Source organism: Dermacentor albipictus, chromosome 6 (genome assembly GCF_038994185.2).
Source record: "Dermacentor albipictus isolate Rhodes 1998 colony chromosome 6, USDA_Dalb.pri_finalv2, whole genome shotgun sequence".
NCBI lineage: Eukaryota > Metazoa > Arthropoda > Arachnida > Ixodida > Ixodidae > Dermacentor > Dermacentor albipictus.
This window is the reverse complement of record NC_091826.1, coordinates 60,198,464-60,224,369: the sequence shown is the minus strand read 5'-3', so window position 1 is coordinate 60,224,369 and position 25,906 is coordinate 60,198,464. Positions and strand designations below refer to the sequence as shown.

Genomic DNA, 25,906 nt, shown 5'->3' with positions numbered 1-25,906 from the left:
GCGGTGCAATCTATCGAGTCCGCACAGTCATGGCGGCGAGCGACCATTGTTTCTTTTATGCGAAGCATATTACGAGAGCTCAACCCAGCTCCTCAGGCGCGGCGGTGTCGCCTTCAATACCACGTGACACCGTGACGTCACGACAGAGGAGAAGTGGCTTTGGCTCAACTCTTGCAAGATGGGCTGGGTGGGAATCGAACCAGGGTCTCCGGAGTGTGAGACGGAGACGCTACCACTGAGCCACGAGTACGATGCTTCAAAGCGGTACAAAAGCGCCTCTAGTGAATGCGGTGTTCCCTTAGAAACGAGCTGTTTCTAAGGCTCAGGCGTGCGTTGCTTGCTCAGGCGCACATTTCGTTGCCGCGCCGAACGCTGCGTTGCTCGACGCTCACCGCGTCCAATGCGGGGCGCGTAGTCGTTGCGCCGTAGCTCATTGTCTTACAGCCCTTGGCGGGTCGACGGGAACGCTGTCGCGTTCCACTCTTGAAGGCGAAGCAGAGTAACGCATGAGCTGTTTCTTCGTCTAGCCGAACCAAATATAGCCAAGCAACAGCAGTTCACCAGGCTAAACAGTGGTTCAACAACTAAACTAAAGGCTAGTATGCTTCGCATCCTGGGCTTAACATTACCTAAGCCACAGCCATTTTTTTTTCTCGTCTGCTAGCTAGAAAGCGTCCAAAATTCTGCCAGGCGAGAATGCACGCGGCCAGAGAAAACCGAAGGCGCACCGAAGTGCGCCGCACGGTGGTCGGCGCAACACGAGAAAAACGCATGCGCTCTGGCTGGCTCTGGCAGCCCGCGGGTAGGGGACCGAGAACAAAAAAAATTGAAGAGGCTGAATCTGTCCTGGTGATTAAAAGTCAAAGTAGAAAAAATAAATAGGAACGTAGTTACCTTGGCTGGCTTTAGTGTCTTCACTGGATGCTTTGGCGCAGGTGAAAAAAAAATGTTAATATTTATTATGTGAAATGACGGCACGAAAGAACCACCACAAAGCTTCGTCTCATCGGGCCTCGCGGCGGGCTTTGTCAACTTGACTGATAGTGCGTTGATTTGGCTTGTCTCTTTGTATGGCCCGATGTACCACTTTAGAAAAGTTAATGAACCTTTGGCGTCAAATATTTATGGGAACATTAAACTTACAAAGTTCCGTAATTTGAAATCTAAAGCACATGTTTGGAAATGTCAATGCACCTTCCACACCAAAAGTTTATGAGAACTTTACATCCATAAAGTTTCGGAATTGACCTCCACGCGCTCCGCAGATTCCATCATAGAGTGTAGATTCCGCGGCCTCCGCGAGATGCCCCGGCGAGCCCTTTCGGCATCAAAACGTCCTTGAAACTTTGCGCTCGGATGGGGCTGCTTGCGTTATGTGACTCCCGGTGCATGGGCGTTGCCGCGAAATCTACCCCGAGTTCGCAATTTTTGCGGTGAAATGGCTTTTCGAGCATGAAAAATACGTTCTAGACAAAATCCAGAAAGATTTCCGGCGCCGGGGCTTACTTTGGTCGGCGGTGCATAGACAGCACGAAACAAGTTCGGGGGGGGGGGGGAGGGAGGCTGAATCCCCATAAGCACCCCCCCCCCCTCTCGCTACGCCCCTGAAATCGAGGTCTGGGCACTGTTCGTTTTCCGGTGTCCACGTGCTAGGTGGTCTAAGAGAGCCTCTATCTTCTTTTCGTACATCTGGTGTACCGAAAAAGAATTCCTTGATGCGCATGCGTCGTGAAAACTCTGTTATATCTTTGTGGAGTTCGTATTCGTTTACTGCGTTGTTCGTCGGACAAAACGTTAGACCACGTTTCAGGAGATGAACTTCTTCGGGGCTTAGACTCCGGGATATGTCTACTACATTGCTGCAGTGCTCTGGATGCTCGCCTGTAGGACTGTCGGTGGAGCTACGTGCTGCAGGGGTTACATTAGTTTCTTTGGGTGGATCTGCAGTTCTAATATCTTTTCGCTGGTATTTATACCCGCCGTGGTTGCTCAGTGGCTATGGTGTTAGGCTGCTGAGCACGAGGTCGCGGGATCGAATCCCGGTCACGGCGGCCGCATTTCGATGGAGGCGAAATGCGAAAACACCCGTGTGCTTAGATTTAGGTGCACGTTAGGTGCAGGTAGTCGAAATTTCCGGAGTCCTCCAGTACGGCGTGCCTCATAATCAGAAAGTGGTTTCGGCCCGTAAAACCCCATAATTCTCATTGTGGTATTTATCTAGTAATTTTTCCTCCTTAGTTCGGACGAATTGATTAAGTTCTCTTCTTTCCGTTTCAGTTAAGTTTATGCTGTCGAGTTGATCAGAGTTTATCCTAAGTTGTTCTTTGCAGTGTTCTTCGAGAATGTCGATAAGAGAGAGCGAAGCATTTTCTAGGACAGCATTTCACTTTAATAATAGCCTGGAGGATAAAGAACCAAGGGCGCATCTAACCTTAATTCTGAGACCTTTTGGGTTGTGATTTATATGCTTGAATGTTCCTTCTGTAAGAAACAATATATCGGTGAAACAGGACAATCAATGAACGTCAGATTAAACGGATATCGCGCGGACACAGCTAAAAAGCTTCCCAAAGCCGTCGCCGCGCATTTCAACCAACCAGGTCATAACTTTGATGAACTTAAACTCTATATCTTAGTCAAATTTCCGTTCTGAACGAGAAAGAAAATACAGAGAATCATACCTTATCCATAAGTTCAAGACATTGCAACCAATAGGCATAAACGTTTCAAAGGGAGCTTTAGAATCTATTCGCTATGCTAAACCTCAAGCTATATGCAACAACACTTAGTTTGATTTCTTGGCGTATCCCCCCCCCCATTTTCCTTTTTCTTCCCTTCTTTTTTTTGTCAGCCGGCGTGTCAGACGCCCTTGACACGCCGGCTAACGCGCGTGTGTTGACAGACTGGGGTGAGGGGAGGGGGGGTCCTGGTTTTGACCTTGTATACAGCTTTCCTTTACTAATTCGACACCCTAACACACTTTCCCTAATTTTCGCGCCCTCCCGCCTCACACCCCCTCCCCTTGAGAAGAACCCCACCTATATATACTGTGGCGAGGAAAGCATATGTCGCCTTGAAGAAATGTCCACTTGTCGAAACGTTGGCTCCTGCATTCACCTTGTTCACGTTTTGCTCATCGTCTTGAATTGCCATCTCCCGCATTCCCCGTCTTTTCTCTGGATACATACATACATACATACATACATACATACATACATACATACATACATACATACATACATACATACATACATACATACATACATACATACATACATACATACATACATACATACATACATACATACATACATACATACATACATACATACATACATACATACATACATACATACATACATACATACATACATACATACATACATACATACATACATACATACATACATACATACATACATACATACATACATACATACATACATACATACATACATACATACATACATGCACATTCAATTAGGATATCAAGCTAGCCAAAGTCCCAGCGGCTTCAAAGGCTGCGCCAAGCAGACATAAGAAGGAACTATTCGACCACTTCATGAAGTTGAAATAGTAAAACAAAACAATTCACTCGCAAAAAATAGACACCGAAAATGTTTCCTGCACCACAACGGCCAAACTCATCACGAGAATATATTTTGACATCTGTTATGTCACAGTGGCCTAGTGTTGCTGAGTTTATGCGAAAATAGAAACAAAAATTAAAATTTGGCCTTCGTTTTCTTCTCTAGTAAACTTTCTCTTACAGTAAAATTAACAAAAATAGGGTATTGAAATAATCGCTTGCGCTTATAAATATATATATTCTTTTTATTTAGGGTTATGTGCACTGACTGGATGTAGACTGCGCACATCACAGTGAAAACGAAACTATATACATATACAGTGTATGCGCGAAACACGCATACACTACACAATACTGCGACGGGGAACAGATACAAAGACCTTGAGTATACAAGCTTTGCAAGACAAACGACATACAGAAAGCGAAATAAGCGTTTGTAGCTCGTGCAACTCCTTCAGCCGTAAACACGTAAAAAAAAGAACGCGAATAAATGTCCAGGCAGCAGAATCAAATAATTTAAAAGAAAAAGCCCGCACACACTTGAATCTGCCCCATCGCATGTCAAGGTTTTGACAAATCGTCTTGGCGCATTCAGACGAACAAACAGATATCCCTTTCATGTTTCTGGCAAGAGAAGACATCTGCAAAATCGCTGACGTTCGCTGCCAGGCTACACAGCCTCTTTCCATCCGGGTCATCGCAGAAGTGGCTGCAGTAGCTCACGAAGAACGTCTGCGTCTCCGAGAGCATCTCTAGTCCGCGGATCTTCTGCGGCAGGCGGTCCCTCCAGGAGCTCTTTCTGAGCGCGTCCAGTGCCAGCTCGAGCGCAAACAAGTCTGCTATTTCCCGCTTTTTGCGCTCCGTCTCAGCCAGGTCCCACGTGCAGTTCTGCACCTTGTCCCACCAGTCGCTCTCGCGCCCCCTGTAATTGAGGCGTCTCCCGTGCTCGTCCAGGGTTCTCACCAACGCTCTGGCCAGTTGGAACCCCAGTCCGCTGTACGCCATAGTGCGCGAGCCATCCTTCAAGTACGACGGCGGGTAGACAGCCCACAAACTGATGCGCATCCAGTTGAGGCCATAAACGTAGAGGACGTCGCTCAGAAGCCAACGGTAACGTGCGGTCATGAGGCTGCCATAGTAACGGTTGGTGAGAGACCTCCTCAGTGCCTTCCTCGACTTCATCCATATCGCAAAAAAGTTGTTCTGTTGCGCCGGAAAGCTCTCGTACATGACGTCGAGCGTGTCCAAGTGGAAGAAAGATTCCGGAGGCCAGAAGTGTCGTCCGGTTGTCGTCTGAATCTTGGCTGCAGCCGTGCTCTTTGTGGAATTCGACACGCTGCGAGAGTTCGCGATGGCGTCCGCGAGCCCGAAAGACGTCCAATTCAGGACGTCGGAGATCTTGTGGCGCTCGGGCGCGGGAAACTCGCGCGTGAACGAGGCGGCCAAGTGAGCGAGACCGAGCCACTCCCGCACGGTCAAGAAGCAGAGCGAGTATGTCCTCATTCCCTCGGTACCCATGTTAGGGAAATCGTCTAAGGCTGGCGTCGCGGTCCACGCGTAGACGTAAGCGAACATCCAGCCCGTCACGTTAAGCGCTCTGCCTGCCGTGATGGTATTCAACAACGTGAGTATTCGGGCGAGGTACGCTTCGTTCGACAGCAGGACTTCCGTGTGTGAGGTAATGTTGAAGTCAGTGCTAAGGTGCTTCGTCAGCAGTGTCATCCATTCTGCGGACGAAATCGCTCTCGTCACGTCGCCGACCATGTGGAGTGGCACGACCATGTCATGCTGCTCAGATGCGTCGAGGGACAGGACGGTGTTGCGAATGGCAGTTTCGTCGCGACGCAGCTCCTCGATCTCTTCGTCATCCAGCATGAGCGAGCCATTTGTCAACAGCGATGACATTTTGCGGACGAAGGCCGCGTATGCGTCGTCATCCAGTGTAGACAGCTGCCGCATTCTGTGCCACGCCAGCGCGCCCACCTCACTGAAGCTGACGACAAAGGAGCCGTCGATGTCCGAGTAGGCGGCGCTCACGTCAAACCATAAGGCGACTCTCCAATTTATGGAGAGGTCTAGCAGAACGTCGAAGAACTCAAGCAGTCCCACGGTGTTTGCTCGGAGGGCCGGTGCCGGCCAGGAGATCCCGCGGTCTGCCATGAACTCTGCAAAGTCTTCGATGGCTTCGCTGGCGGCCGACCTGTCGGCAAATTTTTCGAGGGCCATGAGTGCCTTCAAGGTGGTCGTTGCAGTGTAGTTCCCCTCAAGTCCTGGCCGGAGCAGCACGTGTAACACCTGCGTCAGGCGTAGTTATCGGCATTAGTGAGTGTACAGAATGTGGAGGTATGAGACTACGGCATGGAAATAGCGCGCTGGAAATGACTGCTGCAAGATTTTATGTTATCAGAGACCGGCTTATGGGAGACGTATACTAATGGAGAACTGACCTTCTGTGGCTATATAACACAACGTGCACTGAAATCTTAGTATAGACGGGTCTTCTTGAATTCTCCATCAGGAACCAGCGTGCCATTGTCGGTGTGTGACCTCGCGACTTGGTGCTCCGCAGCAGCATGGCCGCCGAGCCATTGTGGTGTATCTGCTAGCCTGCACTTCAGTACATCTACTATGCCACGTGGCTTTCAATGCGAAGCATTCTGTGCGATCTTCGGACGTTTTCAGTGTGTCTGTCTGTCTGTCTAGCCTCCTATGCCAGTGGGGCTGGCAGTGACTATCAGCTTGAGCTGCTGGCTATATATGCTCATGTTCGCGTTGCCGGCGTGGTCGCGGCATCGTCATCATTCGAGCTCCATCATCTGATCATCGGCTCTGATTCTTGCGCGCGCCGAGGCACATGACGCGCGTAAGAAGTTTTGAGCATTACGGCTGCGGAGCACCGGGTGGTAGTTTTAGAAGCTTTTTTAGAATCTCTTTTAAGTCGATATGGCTCGCAAACTCTCTAGCTACAATTCGTAAAGTGAAATATGTGCCGTAATGTAACTAATTGAATAGTTATTTAGTTGAATTATGCAAATTTTTTAATAGAGCATTTTGATTTCTCGTAGAAATATTGGCCGCCTTAACCAGTAATTGAGCTCAAGAGTTAGGATTGTCCTATCTGCCACAGGAACTTATAAAAAATTTTTTTGCAGCTAAAGAAAGAAAGAAATGGACGCACTATATACTGATGAAAAGTGAACGGCAACGTCAAGCTGAATTTGGTCGTTGTGGTGATGCGTGCCGTGGGGGTAGAACCAGCAACACCTATTTCTGGCGTCAATTACCGGAACTGGTTGGAAATTCTATCGAAGCAATTACTGCCGGTCCGCAGCGGGCGCGTAAGCAAGTCGCGGCTGTCAACGGTATCGAGGACTTGGCCGTATTTTCTTGGCTCGCTCATCTAATAAGTCTTGATCCGGACGAGTACACAAATCCGCCCGACATTCTGCCAGCAGGAGACACTGCTTTGGTGGCTATTTAAAGGTGACACGACGGGGTTAATTTACATATCAGATTTTTGCATTGCAACGAAAAGTATAAGTACTAATACGATATCTGATAATAGAAAAGTAGAAAAAGAAGAGAAGGAGTAGAAAAAGAAAACATTAATGCTGAACGCGCTGTACCTCGCATTTTTCATCTTCCTGTACTGGCCTTGACCGCATGCCACTGGAAACGTTTTGGAAGGGTGCTGAGGGGCTTCGCCCGGCGATTTGTGTGCGTGCGCCAATGTTGAGCGTGCGCCGGTTGCGTGTTTCTTGAATCACGAATAATAATTATTGGCTTTTCCAGGGCAACTTACTTTTGCGGTAGCAATTGTATGGACACTCCATGCGCATTTCTGCAGTCGCCGTCGCCGTGATGTTCCGTATAAAGTCCAAGGGTGGTAGCACCATCGCCGCGGCCCCTACGCTGTATGTGTGAGTGAAAGCGTGCGAGAGGAGCCGACCGTCGCGGCTAAATCTCGCCCGCGCGAAGCAGAGGAAGGCGGAAAGGAAGCGTGCATTCTTCGCCGCGCGTCCGGGCCAGACCTAAGGGCACATTCACACCGGCGACTTGAGGAGGTCGCGCGACCATTTGCGACTCGCAGTCAAAAAGCGACCGAAGGCGACTGATGTTCACACCGGAAAGCCCGGCTGAGCGCGACCCGCAAGTCGCAATCCCGGAGATTATCGTTCTCAGCGAGAACTCTCGGAATCTAAGCGGAATTTGAATGAGACGCCGGAGGAGGCCGGATGTAGACACACGAAAGATCACTTCCGGTGCGCCGCTGATTGGTATATCAGTTTTGCGACCACGATCGCGCGACTGAAAAATCGCGCAGAGAGCGACTCGCCCAAAATGGTCGCTTTTCGAGAAAGGCGACCGTTTGCGACCATTTGCGACTGGTCGCAAAGCGACCAACTTGGTAGCGCGACCTCCTCAAGTCGCCGGTGTGAATGTGCCCTAACGTTGCGAGGCACCGGAGGGAGAGGGACGGCGTTCTACTCCGGCTGCAACTGCGTATGTGGCGCTGCGTGTGGTCGCGTGGCCGTATCTTGAGAGCGATCTGAGTTGGAGACAGAGTCTAGGTGCGTCGACGACTCGTAAATTTGTGCGTGCTGTGCTCTCGGCGCTAAGTTTGGGTCAGAGCGATAGGCAGGACGAAGGTCACTTCGCTCCCTGCTGCTGCCGCGCTTCTTGAAGCCAGCGTTTTGGCAGGAGTTCAAGCGTACATGTTTGCAGTGCGCGCTGACACCATGCCTGTTAATTTAGTTAGCAAGCGAATGTTTAGATTAATACGGCCAATAACAGCACTATTCTTACTTCGTATGGCTGTCTGCTAATTTACTATCACAATGGATGCTTCGCCTTTCGTGCCAAACTGCGACTTTTTTGTTCTTAGAAGCACGCTCTTGGGCTAGCCCCGACTGGCTGCCAACCCACTGATTTATATCTGCCGATGCGGCTGTCCTAATATTTGTGGTAAAAATATTGTGGGGTTTTACGTGCGAAAACCACGATCTGATCATGAGGCACACCGTAGTGGGGGACTGCGGAAATTTTGACCACCTGGGGTTCTCTAACGTGCCCCTAAATCTAAGTACACGGGTGTTTTCGCCCTCATCGAAATGCGGCCGCCGTGGCCAGGATTCGATCCCGCGACCTCGTGCTTAGCAGGCCAACGCCATGGCCACTAAGCAACCGCGGCTGGTGAATTTGTGGTAGCTTATTTCTGCACGTGCAAATCATTTTACTTATTTTCCAGACGCTTCGCATATTAGAGCGCAGCTTCCCGAGTCTGATTACCAATTTACCGCAGCGCGATGCACTTATTTACATCGACTACAATGGCCACCGCAGTCATTTGCTAGGAATATAGTGGTGATAGAGCAGCGCTGATATAAATAATGTCCTAACATTGCAAAACATGCATATTCGCGCATGTGACCTGCGACGTTTCAATCTCAGATGAGTCGGTATATAAGTTGCTGGGCCCCTATCTAACAACGGCAACCTGGAAAATCGTATGTGATCGATACAGGTTGTTGCTAGATTTCGGTATAGCTGGTCCTCGCTTTTCGTTAACTTTATCGCATACTTAAGGTTTGCGCATCCTATAAATTGTTCTGAGGAAACTTTGCGCGCACAATCGCTTTATAAAGCGTGACTTTTCGCGCAAAAACGTGGATGCCAGAGAGAGGCGCGGCTCCTTACGCTGCTCTCCGAAGGCACAATCACTTGTTTCTCCTTTAATGTAAGGAGTAAATGTTCCACCTCAGGAATTAAAAAGAAGTTTAAGCATAACAACACCTACACAGCCGCCCATCTACGCAGTGGAATTTCATTTAGGGGTCGCGCCGGCAAGTACCACTGGCAGCCTTCGTGAACAGTGACGTACCGATGTTGGCACCACGCAGTGTCGCTGCTTCCCGCTTATCAGCCGCCGTGGTTGCTTAGTGGCTACGGTGTTGCGCTACTAAGCACGAGGTCGCGGTATAGAATCCCGGCCACGGCGGCCAGATTTCAAAGGGGGTCGAAATACGAAAACACCCGTGCACTTAGATTTAGGTGCACGTTAAGGAACCCCAGGTGGTACAAATTTGCGGAGTCCACCACTACGGCGTGCCTCATAATCAGGAAGTGGTTTTGGCATGTAAAACCCCACATCTTAATTTTTTTCCCGCTTAATGTCGGGCCATTAGGGTTACAGAATGGCTATCAAGAGAAGGGAAACACAGTCGAGGACGGCAGAAGGCTCGAAGGAGCGATGGATTAGGAAATTCGCGGGCCCTATAGTTAGTATATGTTGGCGCAGGACAGGGGCAATTGGACATGGCCGTGATAAGTCTTCGTCCTGCGTGTGGACATAAAACAGGCTGATGATGATGATGATGATTGCGTGCGCACAGTAAGAAGTGAAGAGGGGGCGATTTCAAATTCCAAGGCCAGAACTGCATTGTAAAAGAAGCTTTCTTAGTCACGAATTGCTTACTCTTTACTTCAGATCCACCGGTAGCAGATGCGCGAGCACATCGGCTCAGATATGCGTACAGCCTTCGCTGAACTGGACGAACACGCGTATGCTTTTAAAGTTCATGCGAGCAGTTTGGGAGGGCCGACGTTTGTGCACTTCAAGTTTGTTACTACTCATTGTGCGTGTGACTACCCTTGACATGTACCTCTTTTTCACAGAGTGTGAGCTTGGTGTGATGTATACATCTCCCAGCTGGACACAGGGAAACATCTGCGATGACGGCCGTACTTGCCCAATACTTTTTTTTTCAGAGGAACTCGTAATTAACTGACACCTCTCGGCTTTAGCTGGCTGTGCGAGAAGTAACTTTTTTTGAGATGCAATCGAATATGAATCGAATAGTGCGAGTAACAAATCGAATCGAGTAGAATATCGAATATTTATCCGCACGTCACCAATAAAACGCCCCTTATTTTCTCGAAACCGTCACTCTGTAGCGCGTTCAGTTCATTGCTTAAAGGGACAATAAAGGCAAACACTAAGTCGAGGTGGACTGTTTAAACACAATTGTGGAAACCTTACAAGGCTTGTTTCGCGCCAAGAAAAGACTTACTTTTACGAGTAAATTGCATCTGAAGGGTCCGAATACCTTTTTCGAAATTCAAATCTCCCGCCACCCAGCCGGGGAATGGTGACGTTGCAAGCGCCATCACCGCCCTTTGCTGCCGTCAGTGAGTCAAACGGCGTCCGACAGGCGGCGGTAAGACGGAGCTAACGGAGCGGTTGATTCGCCGCTGCAGCTGCTTTTTGGTCTAGTGGCGTCGACCGCTCGGGCATCCCGCGACATCACATGGAAGTTGAATTATCTGCTACTTGCATTTTGTGCGAGTTTCGCGAGCCAGCAAAACCAGCGCAGCACTGCGCGATAACCAAACTGACGAAACGTGAAAGCGTGGGTTGCGCAGAGTCGAGCGAAAACGAAGTCTTTCGACCATCCGCGTCGTTTGTCAAGGGTAATTTCAATTAGTTCTTTTTATTATAAAATAGAAGTAGACAAGTAGTATTTTATTTCTTCTTATAACACAATACAATGATGCTTTTTGCAACGAGTGCTTGAGTGCTAGTGACAGAATTTAACTGAGGAGTGCTTTTGTCATCGGGCAAGCACTTGAGTGTCCCGGGGGAGTCTAATCAAGTCCTGCATTTACCTCAATTTCTCAATTATTAAGGCTCTGTTCACGATAATATGAATCTCTCTAGCTTGACTTAATATTTGCCTTTAGTGTCCCTTTAAGCTGCACCGTAGAAACTTTCGGTGCACGTCACCCAGATAGGATGGCCCCCATTAGCTTTAAATATTAAATTGCTGGCAGATTTTTCTCGTCCATGACGACGGGGAGAGCTTGTTTGCGTTTAAGAAAAAGCGAAAATTTTGGTAGTTTATTTTGGACCTTAATTGACACTTCAACATTTGCCCGCACATTACCCATTGCGCTTCCCCTATTCCCTCTATATATTAACTTGCACAATGATCTAGATCTCTTAGGACACCACGAAAGCGAGTATCATTTCCATTGTTCTTTAGTTCGAACAAATTTTTCATATAGCATAGAACATATGGCGCATTTCGGCCTGTTCAGGTGGTTAAGGCAAGCGCTATTAGCCGGACATATCACAACGTCCACGTAGCTAAATGAAAAAAAATCGCAAATGAACATTTTAATTATTCACTTTAGGGCATAAGTTGTAATTGTGAAATTTAAGCCGACCAGTAGTGAAGTGATGTCTGCTAAAGAAACATAATAAGCGTCAACTTCGACATCTCCGTCCCCAAAATATACTAACAGAGTGCATTGAATTTACTCTTACACACAGCCGACTTTCGTTAATTCGACCCTGATGGGACCGAGAAAATTGATAAAATTATCCCTCTGGTCGAATTAAACCACATGAAGAAAAAAAGCCAGAACGCAAGGCTGGTTCATTTGGCAGTATTTGTCCTATTCTAACACACTCCCGAATCAAAGGCGCACCCACTTTCTATGCGTCCAAACCAGAAAACTAACGCAGAAATGACATTAGGCTCTTAAACAAAATAGGAATCTAACGTGCCCCCGAATTTTTAGGACGAAGATATGGGCAAGGATAATAAGCGCTGCACAATGGCGACCAGATTTTTTTTTTTCAAGTCAGCTTCGCCGCACAATTTTTGAACGTCATCTTCGTAGCAGTATAACTGCGTAAGCGGTAAAGCATACAAACGCCACGAAGGTCATTTTGGTGTCGTAGTCGATTACACTGAGTAGGTAATTTTCGGCCCAATTTTCTTCAAAGCAACAACAACATGCGCGCGATAGAATCGGGTAAATACCGTTATGAGACATTGTGAGCTATGGTTGTTGCTGGAAAATCTTTCTAGGGCAGGCTTGAAGTAGGCTCTTTCGACGGGAGATTGCGTGCGTTGAATGCATTCGCTGTCCCATAAGCTCCGCCGACAGAGGTGCGGCCGCTAAAGGGGTCGCTATTGGGGTCACCATGGGGGTCAGGCGCGTGCGTTCTGACTGGTTAATTTCGAATTATCTGGCGGAGGCTAATTTTGGGATCTAAATAATTAAAGTTCGGGCCCACAGCTATGCATTGGGGCCGGCCGTGTTGTGTGGTTAGTATCTGCGATTGGGATTGAAACAACAACAACAACAACAACAGTTAATTAACCGGAATTTAATTAACTGGAAGTCCTTGACGCACACTTTTGGGAAGCTGCCAGCTGGAACGCTCTCGTATTTTCTAGCACACTTTAACACCGGATATCTTGAAAGCGGTGCTAGTCTTACGATTTATGCTAAACAAACGTGACTTCCACAAGGCCCGGCTTTAATTACGCAATTGCAACACTCGCGCTAGAGTAAATAATTAAAACAATAATCTTTTCTATTACCTAGGTCGGCAATGCGACTTGTTGCGCACATAAGTGAATGTTTAAGTGAATATACCTAAAAAAAGCGGAACGATGGTGTCTGTCACAGGTGATAGAAAGAGTTATTCAAACGAAACAAATACAGAACATATTGTTTTCGAGCGCTTCTAGTGATACTAACAGATTCGATGTAAAACGCAGTTCAGCATAACATTACACAGATTGGTTCATGTGCAATGTCTGAGCGCACAAACTGTGAGCTGAGCTAAATACCCAGCGAAGTTGTACCGAGTTAACTCCAATCCTTTCATCGCTTGGGTGCACCCAGTCCAGTCGTATCTAAGCAGCGTTTTTACATTTGCTTGTAGAGTGACGGCATCATCCGGGTATCTCGTCCGGCACGGGGGGCCGCCACGCCCGCTTTTATCTCCAAACTTGCCGACAACGCCGACTAACACAATCTGTAGCAATCGTTGTCGGACCACTCTCCCGTGGTGCCCGGACCAGGGCCGGGGAAATTGGTCATTGACCGAACACTTCGCAGTAAACAAGACCCAGCTGTTATATACCTATTTTATGGGCACTCGAAACAAAATTCACGCAGAAATTTCCCTGGGCGTTGTCTAAGTTTGCGTACGCATCGTGCCACTTGCTCATCTCCACGTGGCCCGGTGTCATCATCAATGTAGTGAAACTTGATCAGATCAGTATAAACGACAGCGCTGCGGTGACACGATCTACGGCGGACGGCGGTGCAAGGGGAATTGATGACGCAAGCAAATTATTGCAGGCGACGGCGCAAGGCGCGCTGATGACGTTCCGATCATTAAGCCGTTGTCGTTCTTGAGCGCCTTACCCATCCGCGTCGAGACATTAGACAGGTTTAGAATAGCGTTTGTCGCCTTACGTAAGTACGTTAAACGTAAGCACCTTTGCGGGACGTTACGGTGCGTGTCCTTTCAAGTCTTAGTTTACCTTACGGAGGCACAAACGTAAAGAAAACGTTATAAAACAGGGCGCCATCTGCTGCCTCGTGCCAGACGCATCGAAGCCAAGACGATCCATTAGCAATCATCCTGTGGTTGCTATGTGGGTGCGTCTCGTTAGGCGTACGTGCGCCAGAATCGCCGAGCGATCCCAGAAAATGGACGTGCTGTGCGCTCATAACTAACCTTTCAGGTGAGTTTAGAGAAAGCGAAAGCTCATTGCAATAGTTACTGGCGATCAAACCGAGCGGGAGCGCAGCCATCACGAGAATTAACGCTGAAGCGGGAGCCATGGATGCCGCCATGTTCGACAACGCTATTTCTATAGGCGTCCGTAAATATTACGAACGTTAAACTCGCAAAATAACGTACGTTATCACAGCGCGCGTAAACCGCAGACACACAATAACATTCCGAGCATGCGTAGTGAGGACGACGCTATTTCTTTACGCACGTAATGGTTTTCCGTTCGGTTGCAAACGCTAAACTAAAACTGTCTGTTGTCAATCGTGGTCAATGGTACTCCGGCGGTGGCTGAGTGTGGCGCGGCTGCGCGGGCCATATCTTGTAAGCGATTTGCGAGGGGAGCACAGTGCGTCGTGTGCTGTCAGCGTGGTGTCCGCTGTGTTCTGGCTGCTTAGTTCTCGTTGAAGCGAGAGGCAGCACCAAGGTGGACTTGCTCGCAGCTTCGGGCCCTATCTTGAAAGCGATCGGCTTATGTGACGGACGGACGGGTTTACTCGTTGGGTGAGCATAGAAATGCTTGTACATTTAAAAACAAAAGAAGAGTCTGCACCTCATGCCGGGCTGCCGCAAACGTGCATATCTTTACAGATCTCTCCGAAGGGGACACTACACGCCCACACACGGTACGAGAATATATAATTTCGGCGATAATATTAAGCAGTTAAAAAAAACTCACCGACGATTACAATACAGGCTAGTGCGAATTCCGAGGGCAGCAGTTGTTTTGAATTCGCGATACATTATGAGAAAGAACTTGATTCTGAAGGACAAGGTGCTCTCGGCGGCGGCGCTGAGCCTCTGTCTGGGCAGCTCGTTTAGCAGCAGCTGCAGGTGGAGGATTTCCACCAATTGCGTCGCTCATTGTCCAGAAAGAAAGTGTGAACCCGGGAACGCGTGGCTGGTGCGGAAGGAATTCGCTAGCGGCGGCGGCGCCGCAGGCGAAGTGGCGCATGCGCACTGGGTCCGAAGCCCACGCCAGCGTGTCGTTTCCGCGCTGGCCGCATGCCTGGTCGTGCTGGTACTCTGTTTCCCTCCTCACCCTTTTCTCTATACCCTCCTCCGCTCTCCTCTGGGCATCTTTCATCTCCCCGCTGCGCTCCGCGTTCGCTTTTAGAGAGTTTAGAGAGTTTTAGTATTGAGGACGCAAGGCGTTGGGGCCCCAAGCGCTTGGGTGCGTTTGCGTTTGCGTACGCAAGCAGAAACGTGTTATAGGTTAGCGGCCCCAAACGCAAACCGCAATGAGGTCTCATGCGCTTGCAGCACCACCAACGTCTGATCGTTGCTGCGTTATCATGTTATAAAATATGAAATGAAACATATGAAGTAAAGTACATTAAACTCTTTTTATTAGAAGCAGTTAATAGAGAGGTTTACAGCGTCCGGTAATCGGGTAAACGCAGGCTGGGGCGTTGGGGCGGAGCCATGAACTAGAGCGGCCTGCATGGTGCTGCCACCTGGTGGCGCAAAGCTCAAACAGACAAAAACAGCTAATATTGCAGTAACCAAATGTATTTTATTTTGCTGCGGGTATAAATTTTTGGCAGCAACACAATTAAGCCAGTGCCGATAATTTACACCAGCAGCGAAGTAGAATAGACTTGGTTACAGCAATATTAGCTGCTTTTGTCGATTTGAGCTTTGCGCCGCCAGGTGGATGTACCAAGCAGGACGCTCCCGTTTATGGCTCCGCCCCAACACCCCAACTGCGTTTATCCGAATACCAGACAGGCTAAACCTCTCTAATACACATAAAAACAACGTCTGTCGACACTTGGCGAAAGATTTATTAGATTATCTACCCGCTAGCTACTTGTAAGTTCTCCTACACCGCAAGAGTCACGTGGGTAACGTGACCTCTTAGGGGCAGCGATGTTTTCGGCCGCTCCAATAACCCAAGGATGCAAGTAGACGTAGCGGTCTGCGCATGCGCAGTAACGTCGCCCCTAGGTCTTGCGTACGCAAGCCGCTTGCGTCCCCAACACTAAAACTCCCTTTTATCTTTCGCTGTGCTTGTTCGCTCGGTTACGCCGACGTCAAGGCCCACGCTCGCCGCAGGAACGAAGCGACGCGATTTGCGGCGGCAGGAGAATTCCATTCGCTTTAAACGGCGGATTCCTCAGTGTGAACGTGCCATAAGAGCTGCGCTCTAAAACATCAAGGTCTTACTTTATTTAGCAGATGCCAGCCATGTCGGTTGGAATTGAAACTATACGGGGTGTCCCAACTATCATGCACCGAGATTTAAAAATATGTAAATGCCACGTAGCTGGACAGAACCAAGGTGATGTTTGCCGTGGCTTGGAGATAACCCAGTTTATTTTTTTACATTTCGCCTAATTACATTAGTCCTATTTTTGAACTTATCAAATATTATAATTAGATGAAAAGTGTCAATGAGAACATTCTGGAGCATCATGAAAAACTCTCGACAGGGCTTTCTGTTGCTCAATACGTGCTACATAAAGCTCTTTTTCCGAGCGTGAAAGAAGGCCCCGAATACACGCAGAATTGCCGCGCGACTGGCCCATCGAGGCACTTTGCGTGTATTCGTGGGGTAATTCTTTCTATTTCTGAAAGATGTTTTATGTAGCACATATTGAGCAACAAAAAGCGGTAGCGGGAGTTTTTAATGTTCCTCTACCATTTTCTCCTTGACACTTTTAATCTAATTATAACATTTGAGAAGTTGACAAATTAATTAAGACTAATTATGTAATTAAGCGGAATGCAAAAAAAAACATTTCTATCTCCGAGCGATGGCAAACAACATTACCTTGGTTTCTCGAGTTACGTGGCTTTTGCATATTTTTATATCTTCGTGCATGATAGTTGGGACAGCGCACGTTTACGTTAGGAGCGCACACAGCGCCCACTGTGTCGGCTGGTGTCAGCAGTCACCGTTGCCGAGTTCGGTCGGTCTAAACAGGCGACTGCATATGTGGTATCGCTGCGTTAACTCGTTGTTTACTTTTAGCGAAGCATTGTTCGCGATTGAGCTTAAACAAAAAGAAGAAAAGAACGTAGTGGTCGCCTCCTCAGTGCGGCTGTAGGTAAACAAACTTGGGCTCCACAACAAACAAACAGCAGACGACGCGAACAGTGGGGTCGCAGTTGAACTATATACTTTGTCAGCAGCTGCGAATGCGCGATGGCTTTCGGACTATCAAGACCTGCACGAATAAGTAAAACAAAAAAAGAAGAAAAAAATCCCCCAGGAGTGTCGAGACCGTGAAATTCGCTGGTACTTGTCCCAGTGGCTACTTTACGTATGGAACAACACGGTGAGGGAAAAGGATGGGGTGTGATATACCGTGACCCCTTTGAGTGCAACGTATATACCGCGGCGCCGAAGGCAGGTTGTAGAGGGTCGTCGCCTGAGCTCTGACCTTGGATCCGTAGAAGCGCTCCAGCGCATCGTTGGGGCTGGAAGCAGGGTCGTCCCCGCCGCACACGTACGCGTGGAAGTCCTGGCACGGATCGACAGACGCGTTCAGCGTGCTCAGCAGACGGCGCGCGTGCTCGAGGCAGCCTCCCGTCGAGCAGACGTGCTCCTTGCGAGCAGCGTATGCGGGCACCTTGCGCGCCAGCACCAGCACGAAGGCTGCGATCACGACCAGGCACAGGAACACGGCCGAGTACAGCGTCAGCTTGGACACGGAGCACTTCTCGACGCGGATCACCGTCGGCACCCACGAACGGATGCTCGGGGAGGACACCTGCTCGTCATCGAAGAGGATTGAAATGAAGACAATACTGCCGCACTAACAAATAACAAAAAAAAAGCCAGAGCAAATGCACCAGAAAAAATGCCTCGCATAGTTCGCAACGAGGCTATTTGTAAGCTCATAGGCGCAAAAGCTGACGCTACAGATGAGTGCCGCCTCGTACATCGTTTACGGCGTTGCTATGCATGCTTCAAAAATACTTCTTTTGGTCGCGTTGTTCAATTAGCTTGACGTAACAACTCGTAGGTTTCAGGTCCTCCTGCTATTAGGAGACATATTATATAGCGTTTTCCCGACCTATCACCACTTTGTTTCCAGGAAGATCTGGCGGGAGCGGCATGACTACTCTCTGGGGGCCTATACATGTATCGCCGCGGCGGTGGTGCAACTCTTCGAGAGGACAAGGGACAGTCGTCAACTAGTATCAGAGTAAGCACCGTGATCGTATTCGTGCAACGATTATTAATAACGTCTGGATTAAAAGTTAACATGTAAATATGTACTATATGTGTAGCTTTCCCATTGAGCATTTAAACTTGTGGCAAGCTTGTGAACACACGGGTACGGCAGAACTGCTGCAACGTGAGTGATCTTGCGGCCTTCACCAGTCCCCTCTCAAGGGACGCTTAACTGAAGCAGGGTTCAAGCGAGAGTTCATGACGCGTTCAATTCGCCGCTTAGATGAAGTCCAAGGCATGGGGGATGTCAGCATAAAGTTTTATCTATTTGATGTCCCCGCGCGCCGAAGGTGTGGCAGTCAAGAAAACATAGGAATGATGGGCTGTACCCATGGATTTGCCTAAACTTCGCCTATACCGTCTTTAGCACCGCGCTGTGGCGACACCTTAGCGAACGCCGTAAGAAACAAAATCTACGGCGTCGAGAATTAGCGACGCGGGAAGCACGTTGCATGAAGTGCGAGATGAAATGTTTATGTGTTTGTCAGCCGTTTCGGGAATTTCGTTTTGCGTCAATGGGCGCCTCCTGGGCAGGGCACACCGACGACAACACTGGCGCGACTGACAACCGCGAGTCGTCGCAGGCTTTTGGGCCGGCTGCGGTGGCAAAACGAGTAGCCGTGCGATCGACCGCCGAGAACATCGCATCGAAATGCGATTGGCGCCATGTCTGGGCTTGCATGCATGCCTTGTCGGGCTCAATTAGAATTGAAGCGCGCTTTCAAAGTTGAAATGCACGAACTCGAGCACTAGCCGGCCACCCGCATAAACTTCGAGCTGGTGTCGATTCCGTTCATGAACTGAAGGTTGAGCAAGTATAGGATGGTGGAAAGCTGTTCTTATAGCTGATTAGCCTGTAGACCATATTGACTTGAAAACAAGCACTCTCCCCAAATTGGCATGGCGCGCACAAAAGAATCGGAAATCAACGACACGGCGCGGTGCCAACATCCCATTTCTGCATAAGCTAGCTTCCCCTCGCACTCACCGGCGCTTCTTAAATGAATTTCATGTAAATACATACCGGGGTCGGTTTGTACGTATTGATATGCTGACACAATATTTAGTTTTTTCATGCACTGTTTGCCTCTTATGCCGAAAAGCCAATAATAAAGGTATTGCCCCTTCGATGCAGCAGAGAAAACGACCACCTTATACTCAGCTTCCAGAGCGCGCCGTGTCAGTCTTTACTGGCATCTGTACTTTCGAGAGAAAACCACAAGCTCCATAAATGAACGACAGTGAGGACATAGTGTTCGTACAACACTATAGTACGAAGACGTAAACCGCATTCATGACGCAGAGTATGTACTGAGAACCAGTTGATTTATGCGCTATGCTATAAGACTGATATAGTGAAGGAGCTGGACCCTCATATATACCGGCGCGAACGATGCGGTGTTGCTAATCTACGCAAACTTGTGTGTCCTGCAACGTTTCGCCATTATTTGATGTCAGCGCTGCGCGGTTTCCACTGTACTTGAAGCGGACGCCGATCAGTGGCCCTACTCGCCTATGTAAACAAATCCGCCTCTCTGATCATGTAAGCTATCCTGAAAGGACAGAGACAGATAAAGGTGGGATAGAGCGCAGAACACACCGCGTTCTGGTTATATCCTGCCTTCCGTCCTTCTTGTATTTTGTGGAGTACGTGACTTGTTCACTATGAACCATCTGGTCCGTAACAGCTAGAGTACAAAATTCTGCAGTTTTACGGCCCAAAACCACGTCCTCATGATGAGGCACACCGTAGTACAACGGGCTCCGGATTTAAGTTTGACAGTCTGGTGTTATTTAACGTGCACCCAATGCTGTACACGAGCATTTTTAACGCGATAGCGTTAAGGAGCTCGTGTCGCAGAAAAGCCGGTGTCGTCGGCGTCGGGTGTCGGCGTCGGCGGCGTTGACCGTGAGCGATAAATCACGGCAGGCGCTTCATAAATAAAAAGCAACTTCCAAGATTGGCCCGGTGGGAATCGAACCAGGGTCTCCGGAGTGTGAGACGGAGACGCTACCACTCAGCCACGAGTTCGATGCTTCCAAGCGGTGCAAACGCGCCTCTAGTGAATGCGGTGTTGCCTTCGAAACGAGCCGTGGAAAGTTATACTGCGGTGTATATCGGTAATTATGAACATGTAACGTACAGAAGTCACAATTACACGAGTTGCGAAGTGCGTTTCCGCTGCATTTCTTCTGCGCTTTCCGCACACGCAGAGCCATCTTGCGGCAAACACAGAAGACCCCCTCCTCTCAATGTACGGCGCTGCCCCGACAGGAGGCGCACCGCGCGCGCATTGGGACCGCTGCCAGGCGCGTCGCGGGACTCCCTCTCCCCTGACGACGCTTCGCCGTGCTCCCGGTCCTTTCTTTAGATTACTATCTATCTCTCTGCCCGTGCCGATCGCGACGTTTGGCTGGCGTAGATCGTTTCCCCTCCGAGACACCGAGTTCTTTGGTTCGTTCCGTTCGCTCAGGCGCACGTTTCGTTGCCGCGCCGAACGCTGCGTTGCTCGACGCTCACCGCGTGATAGGTGGGCGCTAAGTCCGATGCGGGCGCATCGTAAGTGATCGCTGTGCCGTAGCGCATTGTCTTATACCCCTTGGCGGGTCGACGGGAACGCTGTCGCGTCCCACTCTTGAAGGCGAAGCTTAAGCGTCCTCCAATTTTTTTTTTGCATTCCGTCCCCGTTCAGCATGCGGCCGCCGGGGTCGATCGGAGTCGAACGCGCGACCTCGAGCTGAGCAGCGCTACGTCAGAGCCACTACGGCTACCGCGGCGGGTCGCAGTAGACTGCTTCTGGCTCTCTGGCGCCGGAGTTCCGCGGCTGAATTAGGCGCTCACGAAGGTAATTATTGCTCCACAAATCGGCAATGAAATTGACAGTTCTGTTGGACACGCGAAATGCCGATTTGAGAGCGGGTGATGAAACATAAAGAGCGAACAGATCGTGTAGCACTCAGCCGCAACATATCAGCCTCGTCGGCGTGGCGTCGTGTCTTTGCAATGCGACGGAGATGTCATGTATCGATCTCCATATACAGCTCCACTCGAGCCGCTAAGCACGGCTGTTCCGAACCGTTTGCAGACTTGACGTCGGTGCATTGTGTTACGACGGAGGCTGCTGTCGCCGGCAAAGTGAGGCGGCTGTCGTCTAAATGTGACCGCACCTTAATTGAATACCGTTGTGGGTCACCAGCACTTGCCCCGAACTAGCGCAAGTACACTATACGTCTGCGGCATTTAGTTTGACAGTTTGAGTTCCCGTCCACGTCGACTACATATATATACGTTTTTCCGCTACCCACGATACTCCATACACGCGTGTCGTTCGCTCCGCGAGCCGCCGTACAAAAATTTTCCGGCGCTCGCCGCTATAGGTCTAGGGCGCAAGTGCACTCCGTTCATGCAAAAATGCGAAGAAAAAACCCCGTGTACTTAGATTCAGGTGCACATTAAAGAACCCCAGGTGGTCCAAATTATGCGGCAGTACATCACTACGGCGTGCCTCATATTCAGATCGCGGTTTTGGCACGTTATACCCCATAATTTAAATTAAAGGTTTTTCCGTTCATGCAAAAGGCGGATTCTCGAGAGAGCGTCTGTCACTGCGGAAATCCAGTTTACGGCTATATTACACGCTCGTTTGTTTTCCGCGTTTTGCGTTTTCATTGTCTTTGGAACACTATATCCAAAGAAAAAAAAAACAAGCTAAATTGCTTACTATGTCAAACTATAATTTCCAAGCGGGAGTGTTACTGCCCAAATATAATCTAAATATAACTAAGGGCATATAGAAATGCATCAAAATTGTTCTATGCCTTGGAAAGTATGAAATGCAGTGAATCAGCTGTCAATGTAAATAAATTACCCGCCTCAAGGAAATGAGAATTCAAGCACAATTAAGGAACCATAATGCCAAACAAACAGGGCAGTATGATGTAGCGATGCCTTCCGCTCGACTCTGTGTGACGCTTATCATGCATCGTTCGCAGTCAACTAATCCCGTCGACAACGCGGGTCAAGCGTCGCTCTGACGGCTCACGAAGCGCAAAAAGGAATGACGTCTGAAAAGGCATCACTCCAATATCGCGGTCCAACTAACTGATTCCTTTATTTACAAAGCGTTGTTAGATAGAAAAAAAAATCCATGCACTAACCATCATTCTCACGCTTGTTGAACGGCTGCAGCGCGACGTTTCTCCGCCGCATATTATGGCGTAAAACATTGAAGGCCTGAACTTTTAGAGCACGCGCGGGCGTCGACTTCCAGGCTCATCTCATCTGCCTGACGTTAGGCGGGCGTGTAGAGAGCTTCGCTAAATCAGCAGCAGAGGAGGCGACGATAGAGCGCTGCGGTAGAGCGCACTTGTCATCATCGGCGTTATTTTGACCTCCCGTCGTTGGCGATGTGCTTTGAGACGAAACGCCTTGACGTCTAACCTTCGTTATACGTACATATATGGTATGGCCCACGCCACTGTATACATGCCTGGGGCAAATGAAAGCTCCGTCAGCTAGATTCGCAACCCATCCTGAGGCCGCGTACTGCCTCAGGATGGGTTGCGAATCTAGCTGACACTTGTAGAAACAGTCGCAAGAGCAGTAAACTGACGGGTGATGCCAGGTTGATAGCGCTCTTGAAATGCAGCTAAAAGAAAGGGCATTAACATTGCGCGACTTCGGTTCGGCACCAAGTATTGATGATCTGAAAACAAAAAAAACCTGACAAGAATGCAAATAAAGATGAAATTGTATGCCTTTTTTTCTTCCGTCTTACTTAGAGGCTTCTAGAACAGTGGCCAAAAAAGAAAGCAACGTTTGCAGACAATTATGTATAGTGCCCATTACAGCAAGTCTCGCGTGAAGCCAGTGAGGGTAGACTGCATAGGCCGTTTCCGGCGAAACAGATCAAATGATGAATTGAACTAGTTTAGAGGGACACTAAAAGAAAAATTGAATTGAGCTGTGGTAGATGACGCGCCTAAGATATATCATACCAATAAAGCTACTCTGTCCTGCGAGAGTAGGCGTGACAAGCCAGAAACAAACTAAAAGCGGGTGAAGACTCCCGCATCAGCTCGCCATTACGCTCCTAGGCTTTAACTGCTCGGGCCTAGTTGACGCTATTTTTTTCGGCAATACGTGGACTAGATTATAGCCTGGAGGCGCCTATTATAAGACCGAACTGGGGCTTTTGGTAACTGATACACTGCCACCGCAACGACTGAAATAAGAGATAATACTCTGATATCTCTGACATCACACTGACGTGTACCGGCGCCGAAATTTCTACAGGAAATTAAAAAGAAAGGAAGTTTGGCCTAGTTCATCACCCTCATATGGCCAAATTAAATAAATTAGAGCTTTAAAAGAAGACTTTGTCAGTCTTAACCGTTTTAGTGCTCATCTATTTCGCGTGCCGTGGAAAACTTACGCGTCTGCGGCTGGACTGCGACGCTAGTCTAGGCGGCAAGCGGTGGAATTCGCGGTTCCGGACGTGCCCGCAGTCCCGCCGGCATTCCCGGCCCGACGGCGAGTGACGCCTCACGCGCTGGGGTTGCCGTCCCGTACCGCACGGGGAGGTGCGTCTGTCCCGGAATCGTCCCCCGATGTCGGATGACGGCAGGTCCAGCCACCTGGCGCTCTCGAGCGAGGCGCCGTTCCGGCGCAGTAGCGATCGCTGACCGTGGAAACCGACGGTGTTCGCAAAGGTGCGCCTGCTCCGAGGCTCCGGCTGGTCCGGAGGGCGTCGCCTGCTGCGCGTCGGTTCTTCCTCCTGCGACGCGACTTCCTGCGGGGACAATCTGTTTCGACCACCTTTCGTCGCGGTGTGCGCACCGAGGAAGCGGAGTCTCTTCGGCGGCGCCGTCGGAGGCGAAGCGCTACGCGAGCTCCGCGAGGCAGGCTCGTCAAAGGGCGCGCGTCCCCTTGGGCGCCGGCCACTAACCTGCGCTGCAGCGCGCGTCGAACGCGAAGGACCTTCGTCCGAGAGGCTGCTGTCCGAAGAAGCTCGCATTTCGGCTTGGGTGCGCGACAGAACGTTAGAAGGGGGACGCTACGAGACACGAGCTTCCTTCACGCGGAGTCTCGAGCGGCGGTTGGTTGGCTGGCAGGAAGTGAAGTGGCACAACCCACTACGAGCGGTTCACTAAGGATCGGGAGGCATCCTAGGGGAAGAAACCCTAGCGTATCCGTGGCCGTCGCCACTGACAACGTGTCTCCGAAGGAACCTTCCTTTTATTTTACAGCGAACCTGCTTATGGCTAGGGTTCCGGGCATTTTTCGTGTCCGCCAACAAATCTTTGTGAGAAAACACTATCATCATCAGCAATGGCTCGTGCCCCTGCTCGCGCGTTCGTCGTCGTCTTCCACAGCTGACTCCGTTGCCGCTCATCATGCCAGCGTTCCCATGCAGCCCCTCCCTCTGCGAAAGCACTGATGACAGTGGTCCACTGGCAGTCGCTACGCTGATTTCCGTCTCAAATGCTTTGCCTCAATATATCGCGAAATGAATACACGAATGTTTATAACGAGTGTATAACACTAAGGAACGCGGATGTATAAAAATAACTGTGTGTGCGCACCTCTCTGCGCGATGACCACCGATCAAGACAACAAATGTGTTCGTACCTTTGTTCGAAATTCTGTGTCTCCTCTTTGTCGTGTCAAGAGAAGTCAGCAAACAAAGGCAACAAAGATAACATAGGGAAAATTAGCTATATTTACTAATTGAATTAAAGAAATGATTAATTAATGGTACTGAAAGTGGATGAAAAAACAACTTGCGGCAGGTGGGGAACGATCCCACGTCTTCGCATTACGCGTGCGATGCTCTAACCAATCGAGCTATCGCGGCCCCGTTTCCCCACCCACTTTCTTGGGCATTTACGTTTTACTATAGTAGAACTAACCATGGGAGCCAGCGCCACCACCCACAAAAACCTGAGCGGCGGATGTCAGGTTTGTGAGTGGTAGGCCTTTTTATACAGTCGACCTGTCTTATTAACCTGCTGTGTTTTAAATCGGACCACAAAATGTATTCCAAATCGTTATGGCAATTCAATTTGCTGCAACGCTTCCGAACGTCCGTCAATCGAATGCGTTTGTTGAAACTGGAGAATCCACAGCGTTTAAGCTAATTAAATCGTTTTTTTAAGACTGAAAAACACAACAACAACAACGTTTCTGGGTACAATGTGAACCACTGTTCTGTGTACACAGAACACAGTGTTCCCTGTGTACACAGAACCACTGTTATGTGAAGCACAATCACAATGGAAAGACTACCAATGTGTAGGAAACCGCCGTTTTATCATGGTAATTGAGCCTGTGTAGCGTACAAGTAGCAAGTAGTAGCAACTTACAAGTAGCATTTGAATAACAAAGTGCATTCAAGAAGGCCATTCTTGAAACAATTTTTATAGCTTCGAAGACGCGAAAATTTTGGCACTTGTTCATTAAAGTCGCTAAGAAAAGTGGCTGATGGCTAAATAGAAAACATTGTCGCCAAAAAAACAAGAAAGTCGC

The 25,906-nt window shown here is 49.1% G+C and overlaps 1 protein-coding gene across 1 annotated transcript; it reads right to left on the bottom strand.

Annotated features, from left to right (window-relative positions):
- Positions 1-3,966: 3,966 nt before the first annotated feature.
- Positions 3,967-24,466, bottom strand: LOC139061104 (neprilysin-2-like). Its single transcript, XM_070540646.1, has 3 exons — positions 23,814-24,466; positions 17,582-17,911; positions 3,967-5,884 (listed from the first exon to the last, which is right to left on the bottom strand). Exons 1-3 carry the CDS (start codon positions 24,393-24,395, stop codon positions 4,181-4,183), a joined length of 2,616 nt encoding a protein of 871 aa, XP_070396747.1. The 5' UTR covers positions 24,396-24,466; the 3' UTR covers positions 3,967-4,180.
- Between the last annotated feature and the right edge of the window lie 1,440 nt (positions 24,467-25,906).

Excerpts from the sequence above, each read along its gene's own strand:
- LOC139061104 (XM_070540646.1), bottom strand. The coding sequence starts at position 24,395 with ATGCGAGCTTCTTCGGACAGCAGCCTCTCGGACGAAGGTCCTTCGCGT. Across the intron at positions 17,912-23,813 it reads CGCAGTCCAGCCGCAGACGC|GTGTCCTCCCCGAGCATCCG; the intron begins GTAAGTTTTCCA and ends GATGACGAGCAG. Across the intron at positions 5,885-17,581 it reads AGCGCTTCTACGGATCCAAG|GTGTTACACGTGCTGCTCCG; the intron begins GTCAGAGCTCAG and ends CGCCTGACGCAG.